Source organism: Cavia porcellus, unplaced genomic scaffold, assembly GCF_034190915.1.
Source record: "Cavia porcellus strain 051 isolate PalLab524CR breed Dunkin Hartley unplaced genomic scaffold, mCavPor4.1 scaffold_12, whole genome shotgun sequence".
NCBI lineage: Eukaryota > Metazoa > Chordata > Mammalia > Rodentia > Caviidae > Cavia > Cavia porcellus.
Window position 1 is genome coordinate 17,153,986 of NW_026947495.1, and position 20,673 is coordinate 17,174,658.

Below are 20,673 nucleotides of genomic sequence, written 5' to 3' on the forward strand. Positions count from 1 at the left end.
CACTTACAGAGGAAAAGTGGTAATAAGACTGCATTTACTCATGCTAACACGGGCCTTGTTTTATTAGTGTTTGGGTACCATTGGCTTGTACTTATATTTACCCCCTGATCCATGGATCAAATTAATTCATACTGCATTTTATTCAGCTCATAAGGTAATAGTAGTTTTCATATTTTTAAGTGCTGTAAAAGGAAAAGGGAAAAGAATCTATAGTTGTATATTTTATTTATGAAGATCATAAAGGCGATCCTCTTAGAGGAAATATAAACAGGGCTGGGGTCCAGAATATCAAACTTGAATATAATGATTTAGACAAAAATATGTTTTCAGTTTGTTAAATTCTAAAGTCTAGCATTTATTCAGACTTATTAGATATCTAATAGCTACTCAAGGCAACATTTTCCTTTTACTTGTTCTAGAGATGTATCCTGCAATAAAATACAATCTATTGAAAGACGCACATTTGAACCATTAATTTTTTTGAAGTTCATGTAAGTTACAAATACAACCTCATAATATATGCAATTTTATAAACCTTGTTGTTACTCAGTTTGAGATTATTTTAATCTCTACCAAAGACTAGTATAAGGATTATCTCACAGGTCAGACAGAGTCATTACAGAGCAGTGACCTTCAATTGGTGTGAATTTGCACCCAGGCGATATTTGGAAACTGTGGCTGTTACCTCTAATTCTGATAACCATCGTATAGTGTCCAATAAGACACCACAACAAAGAATCGTCCAGCTCAAAAGGTCACTAGTGCTGCAGCTGCGAAATTCTGTTCTAGAGTAATGGAGATCACTTAAGACAAGTACTTATTAAGCATTCACTCTTTCGTATTTAGTGCATTTCAAGTGTAAATATAAAAGTTTAAATTAGAAGCCAGCATCTTCCCGTGAGATTTTTTTAGTAGGTTGAAAAAATACTGATATTTTGTTTCACCCTGTACTGTGTAAGTTGAAATCATCCCCAAGTGATTAATCTCCAGAATTAATATCTTTCTTCTTTGGTTTATGCATTTTTTGTAGAAATCTTCATTGCAATTTACTAATAGAACTGGATTTTGGAACATTTCAAACATGGCATGGAATGCAGTTTTTACACCATGTGTAAGTAAAATGAATGGCAAACACATGTAAAAATAATCAAAACAAAAGCTAAAAACCAAATCAATGTGTTATTGGTTAGCTGGGTCTGAGTCCTGCACGAACCCTGAGAAGTATGTCTTAAGATTCACTGACTCCTGTCAGGTGAGATCGAGTGTGTTCAGGGAGCTAGGGCCAAAGACTCTGTTCCTTATTTTCAAATGAGGAAACGAGGGAACAAAGAGGCTAAGAGATAACTTTTCTTGGTGACAGGTTCTTACTATGTAGTCCAGGCTGGCCATGTACTCACTGAGAGCCCATGCTGGCCTCAAACTCATTTGTCCTGCTTCCACCCCTTGAGCACTGGGATTATAAGCATGTGCGACCATGTGCGGGTTGACTTGTGCAACTTCTGGGCAGCCTGCTCTGTATTTCCGGGTACTGATATTTGGCATGAGCAGTACGAGGTGTTGCAGGTACTGCCCAAATAACACTCAAATTAGCACTGCAGAGAGCTCAGAGGTATGGTTCTGACAAGTGAATGGTTCTTGAAATTCCACTTTTTTTTTTTTTTTTTTGTCTTTTTCCTTTTTATCGGTACCAGGGATGGAACTCACGACTGCCTGCTTACAAGGCAGGCGCTTATGTTGCTGAGCTAAATCCCCAGCCCCTGAAATTCCACTTTTGAGTTTAACTCTGATTCCTTCTCGCATGCAGAGTTCTGTTACAATGTATGCAATACAGAGCTTCAAAGAACTATGTTTAATGCTCTGTTCTCCAAAGAACAAAAGGTACAGGTGCTGAGTCCCAGAACCTCCTCAGTGGAAAAGCAGAAAGAATTCCTCAGAACCTGCTGCCAATCACTTCCCTCCCCAACCACCCAGTATGTTATGTTTTAGAAAGTATGGGCCTCTGATATGTTAAGTTATAAGTGCAAAAAAATGTATAAAGAAAACACAGCAAACCTAAGCAGTGAGGGTTTTATTCACTTTCAGCTGAAAACTTCTGTGATGTTTTCTGTCCTGAAGGGGATTTTAGACTCAAGTTGAAAATTCCCCTCTGCTGGGAAAGACCTGTCTTGTGGGTCGGAACTCCAGGTTCATACACTTTATTTTGAGTTCCCTGGAGAGAGGTTTAGGATGCACCTGGAGCTGGTTAACTCCACCTGAATTCTCAACTGTAGTGATCGCCCCTTGTCAATCTGCTGATTCTCAACTTGGGAGAATAAGGACGGTTTGCTTTTGAAGCAAAGTTGGGGTGGAGGGTGAGTTAGAAAAGACATAATGGAGAAGACAGCAACTTGTTCCATCTGCTTTGAAGGTTTTCCTAACAGAAAGGCAGTTGCTTTCTGGAGATGAGAAAGTGAGAGCCAACTGGTATTGGACATTAACATTCATATCATTTGATCTGGAGGGAGCTGCGCCTCTCAAGCTATTTTACAGTTACTTTGATAGATTTGCACAATTTGTACTTGTAGCATGTACCTGTAGTTCCAGCTATTTAGAAGGCCGAGGCAGGAGCATCATTTGCTTTCAGGAGTTGGGAGCCAACCTGGGACATACTGAAGGGTTAGAAGTGCTGGGTCATATATAACTCGGTTTACCTTTTTGAGGCACCCATGAACTGCTTGCAAGTGACTGCGAGATTTTACATTTTCACCTGCAATAATGTGGCTTCTAATTTCTCCATCTTGGCCAGCACTTGTTACTACCTGTCTTTTTATTATGGCCATCTTAGTGAGTGTAAACACTCATTGTGGCTTTCACTTACATTGGAGACTGATGAGACATTACACATCTTTGCATGAGAATACTGGCCGTGTACCTTTTTTGAATAATACTTTCAAATACTCTCCCCATTTTATCCTTATGTATCTTTTTACTGAGTTGTAAAGTTTCTTTATACATTCTGGATACTCTGTGTACTAGGCCTTTATCAGATGTATGATTTATAAACATTTTCTCCTGTTCTACTGGTAGCTGACTTTTTATCATTTTACTGGTGTCCTTTGACACACAAACATTTTGTAGTTTGTCTTTGTTTTGTGTAAAACTGGGGGTCGATCCTTGGGCCTCTGCATTGAGCTACATCCCCAGCCCTTTCTCTATTAGGATCTCCATCAGTTGCTAAGCTGCTCAGGCTGGGATCTAATGTTCAATCTTCCTATTTCCCGGAGTACTAAGGTTACAGCCAGGAACCACTACACCGAGCTATTTGTAAATTTTTTTGGAGATAGGCATGCATCACCAAGCCCAACTGAAGCACAAAATTTTTTCATAAAACCGTTTTTTCCCTGTAGTTAAACTCTTTGTATCATACATAAGAAATTGTGGCCTAATACAGTTACCGACATTTGCTCTTATATTTTTTTCTAAGAGTTTTATAGTTTAAGTCCTTACATTAGGTTTCTGCTATATTTTGTATCAGTTTTTATATATGGTTTAGGGATTTGGTTACATTGTTTTTCTCTATTGTTTTGGATTTTTTATTTCACTTTTTTCTGTTTTATTCTTTATTATTTTCTTCTGTCTTGGGCTTAAGTTACTGTTCTTTTCCTACTTTATTCAGGAGAATTTTACATTATTGACAAGAATTTTTAATATTTGCATCTGGGTGTGTATCTTTCCCTCTGCACAATGCTCTAACCAGGTCCTAAGTGTTGGTGGTATATGACTTCATTTGCATTGATGTTGAAGTATTTCCTGATTTCCCTTGTGACTTCTTTTTGACTCCTTAGTTGCCTATATGTGTGTCATTTCTATATTTATGAATTTGCCAGACTTCTTCCTGTTGTAGCTATGATCTCACCCTGTGTTTCTCTGGATCAGTTGATTGCTTACGGACGTGGAGAGGGCCTCAGCTCTTTTTGTCTCCCAGCCCACAGGGCTGCCTCAGGTCATAAGAAGGGGCTGACTTCTTTCTCCTCCCAGTGGCCCATATGGCTGCCACTGGCTCACAAGAAGCAGCTGGCAACTCAGGATAAGTTAGATAACCTCTCTGTGCCTCAGTTTCCTCACTTGTAAAGTGGAGGTAATTTTAATACCTACCACTTAGGATTACTATTAGGCTTCAGTATAAAGTGTTGAACATAACTACTGTTACTAATAATTACTATTCTTAAAGTATTCTGTAGAAGTATAATAACTAATGTTTCCTGAGTAGATTTAACCTCAACATAGATTTTTCTTTCCTCATATTTCTTTTGTTGTTGTTGTTTGCTTACTGTAAAGAATTGAAAACAAATTATATTCCAGCATTTTGAAGTAAAAATTTGCATCATGATGAATATAGCCAGACACAGTGGTAATTGCCTGTAACCCTAGCACCTGCCAGGTTAAGGCAGAAGTATTACATGTCTGAGCCCGGCCTGGGAAAATCATTAATTTAGAGAGAATTTTTCTGAAAAGGAATGTAAGAATGGCTAGGGACACAGCTTAGTGCAAAGGCTCTGGGTTCAATACCTGTGTTTGCAGTCTCCGCCACACAGGAGCCTGAGGTTGCAACAGTGCTTGATCCTAGGAGTTTGATGCTAGTCTAGGCAAGATTATATCTCTTAAAAGGGATGTGTGCACGCGAGCATGCATGTGTGAATGTATTCGTTTCATTGATGTCAAAAGAGAATTTTATATATTCAATGAACATTTATTAAAAACCTAGTAAATTTTAGGCACTATACCAGGCATTAACATGATACAGGAAAACAAATGGGAGTAATAGAGCAAATATGGCTTTAATTACCTCCCCCTTGTTACCGTTTTTATCCAAATGTCCCCCAAAAGCCTCCCTCAGTCATAGGTGGAGCTTTGGGAGGTGATTGGATGATGGGGGTGTTATAGCTGATGTGGGGCTCAAAAGAAGTGGGTCACAGGGGTGAGGTGTGGATGGGTTATCTTCCTCCTGCCTCTTCCCTTCACTCTGTGCTTCATGATTGCTGGGCTGTAAGTGTCTCTCCTCCACTCAGGCCCTTCCACCAGGCTTTCCTGCCTTGGAGCTGGCGATGCCCTGGAACGTGAGCCAAAATAAAGGCCTTTTGGGGGCTGGGGATTTAGTTCAGTGGCATAAGCACCTGCCTTGCAAGCAGGCAGTCGTGAGTTCAATCCCTGGTACCGATAAAAAAAAATGAAAAAGACAAAAAAAAAATAATAAAGTCTTTTTCCTTCCATGTGCGGCTGTCAGATATGGTCTCCTTCATGAAGAAAAGTTACTAAGACCCACCTCTTACATGTTTAAAACTTTTTTCTTTGACTCTAAACCAAGGAATTGCACCCCTCCCACATAACTGCCTTTTTTGTCATTGTTGAGACAGGGTTTCACTATGTAGTTTCAGCTGATCTTGAATTCACTGTGTAGCCCAGGCTGGCCTCAATGTTCATGTCTCAGCCTCCTGGGTGCTGGGATTACAGGTGTGTACCACCATGCCTAGCACATGTTTTTTTCTCTTAGTGAATTAGACCATGATTTTATTTAAATTTCTAAAGATGAAAGGCAAGCCGCTTGAGTTATGAAGGATTTTAACTATAGAATTTCCTGTAGGGTGAAGGTTTCTTATCAGAGCAGTCAATTTTAGGGTTTTTGTTCTTTCACATATTTTTCCTTTTTTATCCATGCTATTCAACATTTTTGCCTCCCTCTTTCTCATTTCCACCTTATCTTTTAGAGACCTATTTGACCCCCAAAGAAAGAACGCTTTCTGAATTCTAAGGGTTATTACACGTGTAGTCACAGAAAATGCTTTTTTAACATGTAAGTTCTATACAAAAAAAAAAAACCTTTTCATGTAACCTCAGGCATAGTGAAATTTTAATTCCATTGTGCCTTTCAGAATTCTCAATCATAATCCTCTGTCAGCCATTGAGGATTCATCTCTTTTTCAATTACCAGCATTAAAATATTTGTAAGTATTCTAATCCAGTAACTGTGTAAATCTAATATAACTTCTGTTCTTCTTGCTTCCTTTCATCAGTGGTTAAGTATTGTATCTTGATTCTGAAAGTCATAATTTTAAGTTTAATTTGAATTTTAACGCAGCTATTGAAAAAAGTTATTGGAAAGAAAATAATTAAGAAATATAATGGGTAAAGGAGCTGGCAGGGGTGGAGAGCACTGCTGAGGAACACAGTAGAAATGGAACGTATAAACGGAGGCAGACCCATCATTTACCTCAGAAAGCATGGTGGCATCGTTACTAAAAATAAAAAACACACATAGAGGTGACTACAATATAAAATTGAGAAGTAAGATGATGATTTCAAAAAGGTATAGGCTTTACTATGGAATTTTAGTCATTAATTTGATGGTGCAAATATTAAAGTTGAACTTTTTCATGAAAAACTCTGGGATTATATTTTGTGATAAAATCATGTGCTGGCTTGTTAACGGGGAAAATTGAATTAACCACACTTTCTTGAAATACCTGTGTAAGTACAGAGTATTTGTGTTGGGATTCCTCATGACTGACTGAGCTTTCTTTTTCAGAGACTTGGGACAAACACACGTCCCACTTACAGCGCTTGAGAATATAATCACAATGGCTCTAGGACTGAAAACACTGTGAGTTAGTTTTGTTTTCCTTAAATTTATTTGCCTAAGGTATTTTGGTTAGTTTTTTAAGGAAATTATTTTGGTTTATTGGAATAGCTGTGTATTCCATTAGTGATTCCATTGCGTACAGGAGGAGGGCGAGTGCACAATACATCTCAATTTCTTCTCCACCTCTTTCTCTTCCCTCCCTGCCCCTTTCACCCTTTCATCTCTTGGTCCCCCTTATTTTTTTGTTACGCATTTGTACATAATGCTCGCACTTTTGTACGGACTTGGTGCGTGTGTGGAACACATCCCAATTTCTTTGCATCATCCCTTACCCCCCATTTCTTGACCGCCTTCCCCTCTGAGAACAATCTGTCTCCATACTTCCTGTTATCACTTATTTTGCTTTCTTTTAACTCAGTTTCACATATGAGGAAAGCAATGTGATATTAAGCTTGTATGTCTGATTTCTTTTTTAAAAACTAAATTTTATAACAAAATAATAGAATATTAAAAGTTAATATATTGTATATTGTTTTCTTCAAAGTAGTTATTCAGAGTACTAGATATAGGCATAACGAATTCTCCAAAATGATATTAGCATGGCAGTTTCTTTTCAGTGAACTATGAGAAACTAATAGTATAACTATCTCATATTTTCTTTTCCCTACCTTCCTTTCCCTCTGCCCCCATCGTGGCTCCTCTTTCTTTTCAAATCACTTCTTCTCATTTTACAACATGTATTGCACATTGTGGTCCTTATTTACTCTTTGTTTCTCACACTAGAAATACAATGTGATGTTTACACCAATGTGATGTTGATCTGATTTACTTCATTTACATGCAGGGTCTCAAACTGCATACATTTACCAATAAAAGTCTCCAGTTTATCTTTCCTTATGACTGAATAGTGTTCAATTGTATAAAAACGGCACATCTTTTTAACTCATTTCTTGGCTGATAAGCATTTGCATTGTTTCCAAGATTTTGCTATTATAAATGTGTTCCTGTATACATGGCTACACATATATCACTGTGGTATGATGTTTTCAGTTCTTCTGGGATGTTACCCAGAAGGGGATTTGTTGGGTTGAATGGGAGCTCCAATTCAAGAGGGGTTTTTTGTTTGTTTGTTTTTAGGAATCTCCACACTGATTTCCACAGTGGTTGCTCCACCAAAGTGGAGAAGGGTTCCTTTTCCTCCAGAGCCCCTCCAGCATTTGTTATTGCTTGATTTCTTGATACTAGCCATTCTTTCAGGGGTGAGGTGTAATCTCAGTGTTGTTTCAATTTGCACCTCTCAAATAACCAGTGATGCTGCTGAACATTTCTTTCTTTCTTTTTTCTTTTTATACTGGTGATAGAACTCACTACCTCACTCTTGCCAGACAGGTTCTTACACTGCTGAGCTAAATCCCTGGCTGAACATTTTTTCATGTTTATTTGCTGTTCATATTTCTTCATTTGAGAAGTGTATGTTCATCTCAAATGCCCATTTTTGGATTGGGTCTTTAAATCTGGGAGGATTTTTTTTATTTAGTTCTTTATAGGTTTTCAACAGTAATTTTTTATCTGAGGAACAGCTGACAAACATTTTTTTCCCACGTTACAGGTTATCTCTTCACTCTGTTAGTGGTTTTCCTTCGTGTGTATAAGCTTTTCGATAAGATGAGATCCCAGTTATTGATTCTTTGTGATAGTTCCTGTGCGATTTGGGTTTTGTTCATGAAGTCTCTGCCTACACAAATGTCTTCAAGGGTTTTACTACTTCTGTTTCCAGAAGATTTAATGTTTGTTTTAATATTAAGATCTTGGATCCATTCTGATTTTTGCTTAGTACATGGTAAAAGATTTGGGTCCAATTTTAATATTTAAGAGGTGTAGAGCTAGTTTTTCTAGAACAATTTATTAAAGAAGCTTTCTTTCAGTGAATGTCTTTGGCACCTTTGTGAAAGATAAGATGGCTTAGTGTGTCTGGAGTTGTTTCTGCATCTTCTAATCCATTCCACTGATCCTCAGGTTTATTTTTTGCCTGTACCATGCTGGTGTTATCACAGTAGCTTCATCATATAAAGTCAGGAACTGTGATGCCTCTGGCCTTAGCTGTGTTGCCGAGGATTGCCTTGCTACTCTAGTCTCTTCTGGTTCTAGATGAATTTTAGGATTTCTTTAATTCTGTGAGATATACTACTGGAATTTTGATTGGGATTGCATTGAATCTGCATAATTGTTTTGGAAGTATGGCCATTTTCATTATATCAGTTCTTCCAACCCAGAACACTGGGATAGCTCTCCATTTTGAACATTCTTTTCATTCTGCTTTTCCAGAGTACTGTATTTTTCAATATTGAGGTCTTTGATATCCTTTTAGACTCTTTCGAAGTCAACATTCTTCTTGTACACTCCCAACCCTGAGTGAGAGATGCTTCTGAATGAAAGGACACATTCTGTCACTCAGCACTAATCTCTAGTACCATCACGTCAGGCCCACCACACGCACTGCTGAGCTTACCCTTCTGTGGGGACCCCTCTCTCCCTCCTATTTACTCACAATATTCAAAAGCTGCAGTGGCTGTTGGCTTCCTACCCAGCCGCACAGGCTGCCTCCAGCACTCCTTCAAGCACCACGCTGTGGAGCCTTGTGCCACCTCTTTACCATTCAAAGAGCCGCTTTCCATTAACTCAGATCTCTGTGTCCTGTCTGCAGGATCTTACCGAGCCATATGGTCTGCTGCCTCTGCCATTTTAAAAATGACATCGAGGTTGTCTGCAAGACAATTAAGCTGCATTGTGACAGCACATGTGTGGTTAATGCCACTCAGTGTGGTGAGTCTATGCCTGATGATATTTTCATTTATATTTTGCTTTTTAATTTTAAATGGTGATGATAAGATTGTAAACTAATGATATAATTATTTTACACATATTCATTCATCAGAGTTAAGCCTGATAAAGTTTTGAAGTGGTCCCCTGCAGACAGGTTCTCAGTTAGTACTGCATGTTGCAATAACAAAACTGTTCCATATTCGAAGGACTCAGAGGAAGGGCTGGAAGGGGAGGGCACACCATGCTTGGCTGCGCACCATGCACAGTGCTTGCTGTCCGGTGCTTTGCCTTCCAGTAAAAACTTAATTCATAAAGTGAAATGCAGTTTGTAAGCTGATTTATGTACTCAGGGGCTCAAGTTTCCTCAACCTTGGGGCAGGTGGAGATCACTTTTGTCTTGTTTTTGCAATTGTGTAAAAGATTATTTTGTTTAAGGCTCAGGAGTTTCTAATTGCATAACCAGAAACTGCTTCCTGTCTCCACTAAGGGAATGCAAGGTTCTTCCATGCCCAGACTGTCCAACACTGTGCTCTTCCTGGGTCTCACATGACTCAGGTGCATTTAAGGATTTTTCTGTATGTCGGGTTTATTAGCTCTTGCTTCATGCTTGCAACATGTGACTGCTTTCACATCCAGAGGGTTTGAATACAGATGTCTACCAGTGATCTGGGACAAATCATGAATAATGGCACTTTGCTCTCTCTGAAAAGGCAATGTTGCTTGGCTTTTAAAAATAATATTTTACTTACAATATTACTTCTTCATTCCCTAGAAATACAAGCAAAGGAATAATTTCTTAACTCTGTTTATAGACAAGGAAAGCAAGATTAGAGATGTCATGTGCTAGAGCCCCATGCCAGCCTTCCGTCCCCAATTCTGGGTCCTCCAGAAGCCCAATGTTCCTCTGTGGTCATGATCTTAACTCCTCCTCTGGCCAGTCACCTCACCACCACCACAGTCACTTAATTCTTCTGGAAGAGAAAACAGGTTACAAGTCCAAGACTTTCATATCATCAGTAGCTTCAGATGCTTAGAAATATTAGAACAGAAGTGAAAGTAGGGCAAGCATCTGATAGAAACAGCTTTTACTCCCTTGTACGTTAAGACCTTAAATCATGTTTGTCCAGAAATTGCTGTTATTCTGAAAATGTATTGTGCATTACTCCACACAGGCATACAACCAAGCAAATTAAAAGTCTCTGAACCTACACCCCAGGTCCCTGTCCCAATTTAAGGAAAGAACCAGTGCAGGACAGTATTTGGTTCTGGTAGAATCTTTCGTTATGGAGCTAGGACATATGAGAGCAGGGCCAAGTGAAGATATGTGGTGAACAGGTGGAGGGAACATACCCAGAGGAGGACCTGGAAGCAGAAGGAGTGGGGCCTCTGCCTTGGCACTTTGGCTCACTGTCACAGGAGGACTGTCCTTCCTCGTGGTCATCTGTGACAGTAGCAAGAACATGACACACCGAACAGGTAGAGCGAGGAATTCTTGCGCTGCCTCTGCACCTGCAGTGTGATGTTACGGTGTACAGAATCTGAGCGGGCATAGAAGGGCTGCAGAGAGGGTTGCTGAAATGGCTACTATATTCTGTATTGTTATCTTCAAAGTAGATACTAAGATTACAAGATATAGGTATGAAAAATGATCAAACAATGAAAGTGCAAACTGTTTTTTTGAGGAACAGAGATTAGTAGTATAACTATGTAATATATATATTTTCCCTTCTTTATTCTCCTTTCCCCATATCAGTTGTCTTTTCCTTTTGAGCAGTTTCATCCTCTTTCACTTTCACAGTATCTAGCATACATTTTGGGTCTTATTAAGTCTTTCAGCTTTTTACACTGAGGAGAAAATGCAGAGTTTATACACATGTGAGACTGATTTATTTCACTTATGATTATAGCCTCTAATTGCATTCATTTACCTATAAAAAGCTCATTTGTCTTTCTTCATAGCTGGATAGTGTTCCATTGTAAAAAAAAATACCCCATATGTTTTATCCATTCAGTGGTTGATGGCCATGCATTTGGGTTGTTTCCAAAATTTAGCTATTACAAATTGAGCTGCTATAAACATGGGCACATGTGGTATGATGTCTTCAGTCCTTCTGGGAAAATACTCAGGAGAATAGCTGGATCGAGTGGGACCTCCAAACCTAGGTTTTTGAGGAATTTCCACACTGACTTCAGCAGCAGCTGAACCAATCCTGCACTCCTACAAGCAGTGAAGAAGTGTTCCTTTTTCCCCACAACCCTTCCACAGCATTTGTCATTGGTTGACCTCTGGATATTCAGAGCCATTCTTTCTGGAGGGAGATGGAATCTCAGTGTTATTTTAATTTGCATTTCTTGAATGACCAGTGATGTTGGACATTTCTGTATATATTTATTTACCATTTGCTCTTCTTCATCTGAAAAGTGTGTGTTCATCTTAGATGGCCATTTTTTGGATTGGGTCTTTAAATTTGTTGGGGTCTGATTTTCTTCAATTCTTTGTAAGTTCTAGATAGAAATCTTTTGTCTGAGTTGGTTAAAACTACTCCAGTTTCTCAATAGATCTCATAAATCTTTCATTTTTTAACTTTCTGTTATATGTTTCATAGTTTTAAGTTTGGGTTTCTTTTTTGTCCCTTCCAAATGGCACTGAAATACTTACTGACTGCTAACTTTGAGTGGCATGATTAGCTGTGGGCTGACAAAAAGCTGGCTATTCTGTCTCCCTTGATTGACAGCAGTCTCTTTTTTCTGACAGTGGGAAAAGCCCCCATAAGGAATGTCCATGAAGCCTTCATTAAGGTGTTACAAGCCCGGAAGAAGAGCACCAGCACTGAGCTGACTATCAAGACAGATATGGCATCTGCAGAAATAAGTGGTTTGGAATTATTAGGCCTTGTGAAAGAGCAGCTAGACATTAATGATGAAAGTGATCTTTCTACAACACCAGGTTTCACACTGCCATACTTTCTAGAGGGAAATCTAGAAGGCATAGAAAAAACAATATTACCATTCATTCAGCTCCTTTTGTCAAATATACAAAATGGAAATAATTCTTTGGCTTATTTGGAAAACAATATGAGAAACTCCTCTTCTCAACCTGCATTTGACAATTCGACGCTCAATGATAAACTACAGAGGATATATCTGTTGCAAACTTTGTTAAATGTAAAAATTCAGGAAATATTAGATAAGGTGAAAAAGAAAGAAAAAAGTGATATGGTTATACCATCTAGACTTTTAGATCCCCAACTGAGACACCAAATCTTTGCAAAGAAACTGGAAAGTGCTCAAACACAGGAAAACAACCTGGCAGAGGTGGAGGGTGAAAGGAAAATGTTTCCAAGCTTGAAGACCCCTCTCAAGGAGCTGAAGCATCCACAACAAAGTCTTTTCAAGGAAGAAAGGAAACAGAAAGCTGCATTGAACTGGGGTAGGCAGCCATTCTTGGAAGATGTCACCAAAGAGAGAGGCTTAAAGAGATTCATCCCATGGGAGATGGCTCAGTATCAGAGGATGCCAAAGCCCAGGAAGTTGGTGGGAAACTCTTTCCACATAGAGCCCTCCTTCACAGACGAACAGAAAGTAACAGCTTCTTCTTTCCTAAAACATCACTCCATGGACCGATCTCCTTCTTCCATCCCTGCCAAAGCCCTGCCCAAGGTGAGAAAGAGAGCAAATGATTTCAACTACATTTTGGACTTACAAAATGCAGATGCTAGAGTTAAAACCACAGAGGGTACAAAACCAGTCTTACATCCTGGAAACTCTCACCACTTTCACAAAACTCATTCTCTCATGGCCCAGGGAACACCCGAGGTCAAGCTGAGTGACAAGTTGAGAAAGGAAAACACACGCAGTAGACTACCGCTTGTAAAGAGGCCTCAATTCTCAGCAGTGAGGACTCTCATCAGTTTCCCATCAGGACGGTTCTTCTCATCTTCAGGAGAGCCCAGTTTTCAGGAGACTCTTGTTTCAGAATTATATGCTCCTTCAGAACTTTCTGTAGAAAGCACCCCTGTAGAAAACCATACTGCAGCAGATACTTTCAAAGGAGCAGATTTTGCGTTAAGCATTAGTGTGCCAGAAGAAACTATCTCCAAAGACACAACTCACAAGAATCATTCTGCTGCATACTCTGCCGTGACTGCATTCAACCTAATACCAGCTGTGAACCACACAACAAAGGCACATTGGGAACACCCCAACATGGGCACTGACTCACCACTCAAAGACTTCACCTCCCTGTCGCTGTCATCCTCACGTGATCAGTTTGAGATTTACATAAATCAGCAACTCTGGCCCCTCATCCCCAACAATGACATCAGAAGGCTGGTTTCTCTTGTTCTCAGGAGGTTATTGGACTGCTCTGAGACCCAAGTGCAGTTGCCCTGTGCCAAGCTCATCTCCAAGACAGGCCTCCTGTTGAAGCTGTTCAGTGAGCAGCAAAAAGCCAAGGTGTCCAAGGCCCAGTGGGATGTGGAGCACTGGACAAATGAGAATTACATCAATGAGAGCACAGAAGACCAGAATGAAGAGAAGGAGCGGCAGTCAACGGAGGTGAGGACAGCTGCCCAACATGAGGGTCTGCTGTGAAGCACAAAAGGGCCCCCATGTCTGTACTTTGTCCTGGCCACATAACTGTGGTCAGGATGGTGATCTCCACCCTGCTCTTTGAGAGAAGGAACATGACCTGGCATACAAAATAAACTAGAAAGGAACATGCATAATACTATTTGTAACATGGTCCACCGCATATGTTTTTATCGTCTTGCAAACTACTCCTCTGTAAGAATTTGATTTGAATAGTCAGCTTTCATCTGTCCCATCTTTGTTACTTAACAAAAATTTCTCTCTTTCCTTCCTCTTTTTCCTCCCTCCCTGTCTCATCTATCTGTCTCTCAGCTCACAGTAGAAGTTCCAGGATTCGGCTATAAGAACAAACTGATCTTGACAGTATCTGTGACGGGAGTAGGGATCATTGTGTTGATAATTTTCTGTCTCATTGAGGTAAGCATCACAATTACTTCAGGCTTCCTGGAAGGACTCTTTACTATATTGAGCAAACTCTCTTTTCCTGTATTAATACTGAACTACCTGACTTTATTCCAGCTGTTATATAGTTTGAGTTCTAAATGTGGTAATATTACTGGGTTTTGAGGTACTGGGAACTCCATTTAGAGATTTTTTTCTAGGTTCCTTCTGTCCTGTGAAAGAATTGGTCAAGACAGGAACAAATGTCATGACCTTTAAATTTATTAAAGGTAGGAACAGAAACATGCTCTGCAGAGTGCAGGTTAGTTAAAAGTAGGAAAAGAAGTACATTCCACAAGGTGAGAACAGACTGCACTGAAAGAGACACAGTGGTCATGAGGAAAATGGCTGCTCTCCAACCTTGACTGTCTTATCAAAAAAATGCTTGATTTCTCTGGGGGCTGGGGATTTAGCTCAGCGGCATAAGCGCCTGCCTTGCAAGCAGGCAGTCGTGAGTTCGACCCCTGGTACTGATAAAAAGGAAAAATACAAAAAAAAAAAAAAAGAGCTTGATTTCTCAAGAGAAGAAATGAAGATAGCACTCTCTGATTGGTTCCAAGTGCAGGGCTTTGAAAAATGATCTGTACTTGTGTCCCAGAACTCTATGGTTGACAGGAAATACCCACTTCCTTCCCCAGTCAGCTTGCTGTGCCTTAGTCCTCTCCTTAATTTTTTAAAAAAGAGGATAAAACAATAAAACCAATTAAAACAAACTAGTGTGAGAGATACAGGACTTTAAAACAATACAAAATCAACAATAGTTACCATAATGCCTTTTGATATCTTCAAAATAGCTGCAGATAACTTCAAACATAATAAAAATCAAACAGAATAGAACAGAATAGAAACAATAAAAACAAAACAATGAATGCAGTAAAGGACTTCAAAACAAGCCAATAGTAAATCCAAAATGGCTACCATAACGTATCTTGCTATCCTTGATATAGCTGCTCCTGCCATCAGATCTAACATAAACAAAAGAGGATAAAACCCAACACAACAAAACAATGGGAATGACATAGGACTTCCAAAAAAAGACTACAGGGAGTCAACAATGGCTGCAACCCTCAGAAGGAGGGTTGGGGATGCCACACAGTGTACTGCTATCCTGTGAACCTGTGATCAGACCACCGGCCACTGGCCCTAGACCTGCAATGTTAGTGAAATGGACCAAAGCACCACAGGCATCCAACTGCATTTCACTTCCACTGTTATCATCACAGCCTGTGTTTCTCTGGGTAACCTGCTGCTTACACGGTAGAAGAAGTACTTCTTGATTGCCAGCCTGCACACCAGAATTGACTAGGGTCCATCTGTTGCAGCCCAGTCGCAGACTGGGCTTGCTCGCTGGTATGGCCTTGTTCTCTCTCCCCTTAGTCCATGAATGGTACTGACTGATGGAGAAAGGCTTGGCTCTGGCCATTCCTAGTCTGGTGGCAGTTCACATATGGCACTGTTTCCCAGACTGGGCTTACTCCCTGGTGTGGCCTTGTTCTCTTCCTCGAGTGCACGAATGGGGAGAAGCTTGGGTTTGACTATTTCCAGTCTGGTGGCAGCCCACACATGGCTCTGGTTCCTAGATTGGACCTGTTTGCTCAATTCCTACAATTTTTATGGATGCTTTGGAATTTGATTTTATACAATTTTGGAAAAAGATGAATGTTTGTGAGGCAAGGATGGCAATGGTTGTGTTTGTCACCTGACGCAGTTTGCAAACAAAAAGAAATTTTGCCAAATGCTTCTTTGTAGAAACTAAATTATTAGGGCCCCAAAGCATTTGTGAGCTAAGGTCCTGCTGTATTATTCATCTGCACAGCTCATAGCCTCTTTTTTTATCTGGAGTACAGCTAAGTGGCCAAGTTGAGCTGGATGTCTTACCATGACAGGTCAAAGTTTGGGCTGCACTCGGGATTGGGATAATCCTGGTTCAGTCTCCTCCAGCCCTAGGGTCAAAGGCACATGCCACTATGCTTGGCTTTGTTCTTCACGTTAAAACAATGCTGTTTAGATTTCTATTAGATTTTTTTTATCAAATTAAGAATGTTTTCTTCTTTTAAGAATTTTTATTAGGAATTACTAGTTGAATTTTACCTAAAATAGCCAAAAAGATGTATTAAGTGCCTGAGACTGGTGGCATATGCCTGAAATCTCCCATCATTCTGGGAGGCTGAGACAAAGGCAATGGGCCATTTGCAAAGATGTCTCAAAAATACATATAAACAATATATATTATAAAAATATATAATAAGTATAATAAATATTTAATATATATTTGAGGAATTCTCAGAACACACACACACACACACACACACACACACACACACACACATTGGAAACAGTTCAGTGCAAAGGCCCTGGGTTCAATTCAAGTGCTGGACAAAAAACAAACAGAATGTGCCAGCTGCACAAGAACTTGAAGCAGGTGCTTTGGGAAAGTCAATGAACTATGATTAACAGGGCCGAACTCTAGTTTTCAGAAATGTTATCATGTCACTCAGATAAAATTTTGTTTTGCTTTGTATTCTGAGACAGGGTCTCACTATGTAGCTGAGGCTGGCTTTGAATTCACCCTGTCTCTAGTTCATGTTGATCCTCCTGCCTCAGCCTCCAGCACACTACCCTCCCCGACTACATAAGATTTAGATAAAGAAAAGGAACAAGTGAAGAATGGGAGGTAGTGGTCTTGGTGTTGGATACTCATGACTGTTTACCCCCACAACAGATTTATTCCCAAAAACGGGCTTCAGAGGAAAATGAAGAAGAGTCCTCAAGGTAAATATGATTTTTAAAGGAAAACTTCAAAACCAGAACTAAAACCACAACTAAGACCAGGACCAAAATTAGAATCAGAACTAAAACTAGAACTAGGGCTAGAGGAGGACTTAGAACTCATCTATGCTTAAATACCCCAATGTCACGGTGCACAGCCCACCTGCAGCACAATAACCCTTCCTTCCCCTGATGCCTCCCCTCACTGCAAAGAGGCTGAGATGGGCGGGACAAGCAGGGAGGCATCTGCTGTCACCAGGCATCCAGTACCGAGGGTAGAGGTGGCAGGTTTGGGTACGCCTGCTCCTGTGGTGGAGAAGCCTTGTGGGGCTGCACAGGAAGCCCAGGTGCTAGGCTGAGGCTGGTGGAAGATGGAATCCTTCCATCCATCTGTGGAGGGGTAGAAGCTCATCCTCTCAGGCTTCCGCTTCCTTTGTGAGCCTCCTGAGTTCCTTTACACAAACCGCACAGCCTTCTCCTTGGGAGAGACCTACATAATGGTAGTTTGCCTCATTTTTTTGCAATGAAGAACTGGAGAGAAAGGACAGGAGACTGCCTTGCCCTGTGGTCACACTGCTAGTGAGTGTCAGAAAGTGGGTGGCGCCTTGCCAGCAGCTGGCACTGCTCCTCTGATTATGCTGCGCTTGGGCGGAGCCATGCTTTATGGGGAGTCGGTGTATGTAGACACCATTGACTGCAGTAGTCTCTGAAACAGTGCATTTTGATGTCTTTCTGTTCTGTTTGTATTGCACAAGGCACTCTCCTCTTTCATTCTTGATGGTACTGGAGATTGAATTCAGGGCCTTTTGCTCTGAGTTGCATCTTCAGTTTCTTTTTCTGTGATGATTTATGTATTCGAGACATGGTCTTGCCAGGTTGCTGAGGCTGGGCTTTAACTTGCCACCCTCCTGCCTCAGCCTCTCAGAATACTGGGATTACACGTGTATACCACCACATATGGCTCAAAAAAGACACACTGTTTTTAGTATTAATTATCCTTTAAAGGGATTTCACAATTCACTCATCAGAGACAGTCCTTGGTATGAAAATCTCTGAACTGTATATCTTTACAGGTTGAACTTGAGTTTTTGCTTGATGAGTAGGGTGAACCAGCTAGGAAAATAGAAACACCTGTTTATTCCACAGGGAGGGCTGCATGTGGGGCTGATGGGGGACTGATGTGAAAGACTCTGGAAAGAGTGAAATGTTTCCCCATAGTATAGTTATGCAGTTTGTTCACTGCAAGAGCATCACCGACTGATGGTGAAAGTGGGGTGATAATCTTGCCTGGTTTCAGGCTGTGCCAGGTGCAGAGGTCTCTCCCAGAGACCTTGTGAGGCCCTTGATAACAGATGGAGGTTCCAAAAGTACAGCATCGTGCAACTATTTTCAGGACGCCAGGTCTAGGTTGAAATTGCTTATTGCGGTTGTGAACTAAGGTATGTGTTTTGTCCTATGGAGACCTGAAGTGTGCAGTCTGACATGAGAACAATAATGCGAATCACTCACTGTCTTGCACGTGTTTTCCCACAGGGGCCTTTCCCAACGTTGGCATGGGAGATGCAAAATGGAACAGGAAAAGGAGGTAAATTTGAGAAGGACTCAGCGCTGTGGTGGTGGTGGAGGGGAGGCAGAGCTCCTAAGTCCCCTTCTGTTTTCCAGAAGGCCGTGAGTGGGGCTGTTTGCCTGCTGTGGCTTCAGGAAATATACAGACCTATCCGTGCCTCACACATGAAACAAGTGTCGGCCAAGCTGCATGGGAAGGATTCCTCTGATGAGGGTGAGATTTTCACAAAGCACGCAGGGTAAGTGGCTGGGGATGACTTAAAATTGCAATCTAAAATGAAGAATAAAGAAAGCCTCACTGCCTTGGCCTTGTTTTCCAGGGAGCTCCACGGAGTCACCACAGAGGCAGCGCCCACAGTGTCGGCCATCAAGGATGAGGAAAGTGGGCTCAAGAAGGCGCCCTTGGAGTGACCCTGACTTGCCTCCAGTGACTGGCAAATCTTTTTTTCACATTGTTTCGCATTGTTACATTAAAATCTATAATATTCATAAGCACTTCTAGCCATGCAGTAAGAAAATAAGTCCTGATAGTCAAATTGATGTGTGCATGTAACACACGGCATAGTGGGACTGCTGTTTGGATCCTTTGTTTGGTCCTGCTTCTGAGGGAGCCAGTGTGGCCTTCTTGTCCTTGGCAGCCAGGATAACCAGTTTCTGTAACCAAACGCACTTGTGGGTTTGGCATTTATAGACTCCTAACACTTAGCCCAATAATCCATGGAAGCATAGTTTTTGTCTTATTCGTCTTATCATTGCACAGGAAATGGAGCTCAAAGAATATAAGTAATCTGGCCAAGTACACAAAGCCACATATCTAAAGCCTCAAATTAGAGTTTTAATTAAGGACCCTAAGACTCTAAAGGATTTTAACCAAGACACTGCCCCACTATAGGGTATAGAAATATGGGGACATACAGACCTTGCTGCCTGCTGTCACATGGCTTAGTGTTCTGGAGATGGGCCATCAGAATTTGGGGGACATGTGAACCTCCAAGTCCCCAAGTGTACGAAGTGGCTGAAGTTGGAGATGGATCACATATGTTGGGCTAATGCAAGGCCAGACCTGTGAACATAGAGAGCCCAAAGTGAGCCACATAACAAGCTGTTCCAGCTCTGGAAGGCAAGGTGCCCAGGTGAGTCAGTCAAATAAGCTGCTATGCAGAGGGGTTGAAATTGACATCAATTCCCTGAGTGCCTAAATAAATGGGCTAAGGTGGTTGAGCAGTTCCTTTCCTCTGATCCGGAGAGAGGGCCCCCCCTGATCCCAGCTTTGCGTGTCTTGCCCTTATTTCTTCACCTTTTCACCGCCCTTCATGGTCCTCACCCCAGGAAGTTTGAGAGCTGCCTGAATCATGGCACCTAAGATTACTGATGTTCAGCACAGAACCCGGGAGTCTGAGGCATGTCCCTCTGCCTCAGCTACTGTGAGACACTTTGGCTTCCTGTGCTCATGGAATTGGGATGGCTACAACTTAATGACCCAGCACCTACAAAAAGAGGAGGCTCTGTTCTCCCTAGGTCCCATGCACTTTTATGCTTCATGATATGTGACATGCCTCTTAACACGCATCATGTCCCCTGTGTTAAGCAAAGACTCGGCTGTGAGTGTCTTCAGACTATAAGAGAGAACAAGGAGCCAACTCTGTGGGCACAAGAGGACATACATAACCCTGCAGAAAAGGCTGAGATTGAGATGGAAGGATGAGCTCAGCAGGGTGGTGGGTGTTCAGTGAGCAGGGTGGCATGGGAGTCGGGCACAGGCTGGGAAAGGATGGGATGAAAATGACTCCTGGGCCTCCTTCCTGGATATTTGGAGCCAGAAAACATACACCTGTTTTAACTGCTCTTTATACCACGTGACCACTTTG

General features: G+C 41.1%; 1 protein-coding gene across 2 annotated transcripts; it reads left to right on the forward strand.

Annotated features, from left to right (window-relative positions):
* Positions 1-2,338: 2,338 nt before the first annotated feature.
* On the forward strand, positions 2,339-20,170 carry LOC134478266 (leucine-rich repeat-containing protein 37A2-like). 2 transcript variants are annotated; one of them, XM_063258953.1, is made up of 10 exons: positions 2,339-2,463; positions 5,910-5,981; positions 6,563-6,637; positions 9,321-9,439; positions 12,195-13,996; positions 14,342-14,446; positions 17,193-17,242; positions 18,773-18,824; positions 18,902-19,044; positions 19,126-20,170. In XM_063258953.1, exons 3-10 carry the CDS (start codon positions 6,615-6,617, stop codon positions 19,214-19,216), a joined length of 2,385 nt encoding a protein of 794 aa, XP_063115023.1. In that variant the 5' UTR covers positions 2,339-2,463; positions 5,910-5,981; positions 6,563-6,614; the 3' UTR covers positions 19,217-20,170. The 2 variants fall into 2 exon arrangements, with proteins under 2 accessions (XP_063115023.1, XP_063115024.1); XM_063258954.1 differs by lacking the exons at positions 18,773-18,824; positions 18,902-19,044.
* Positions 20,171-20,673: the final 503 nt, after the last annotated feature.

What these genes read in the sequence shown, in the direction of transcription:
- LOC134478266 (XM_063258953.1), top strand. Translation starts at nt 6,615, where the DNA reads ATGGCTCTAGGACTGAAAACACT. An exon ending in AATGAAGAAGAGTCCTCAAG is followed by an intron (nt 17,243 to 18,772) that starts GTAAATATGATT and finishes GTTTTCCCACAG; the next exon opens with GGGCCTTTCCCAACGTTGGC. An exon ending in AAATGGAACAGGAAAAGGAG is followed by an intron (nt 18,825 to 18,901) that starts GTAAATTTGAGA and finishes TCTGTTTTCCAG; the next exon opens with AAGGCCGTGAGTGGGGCTGT.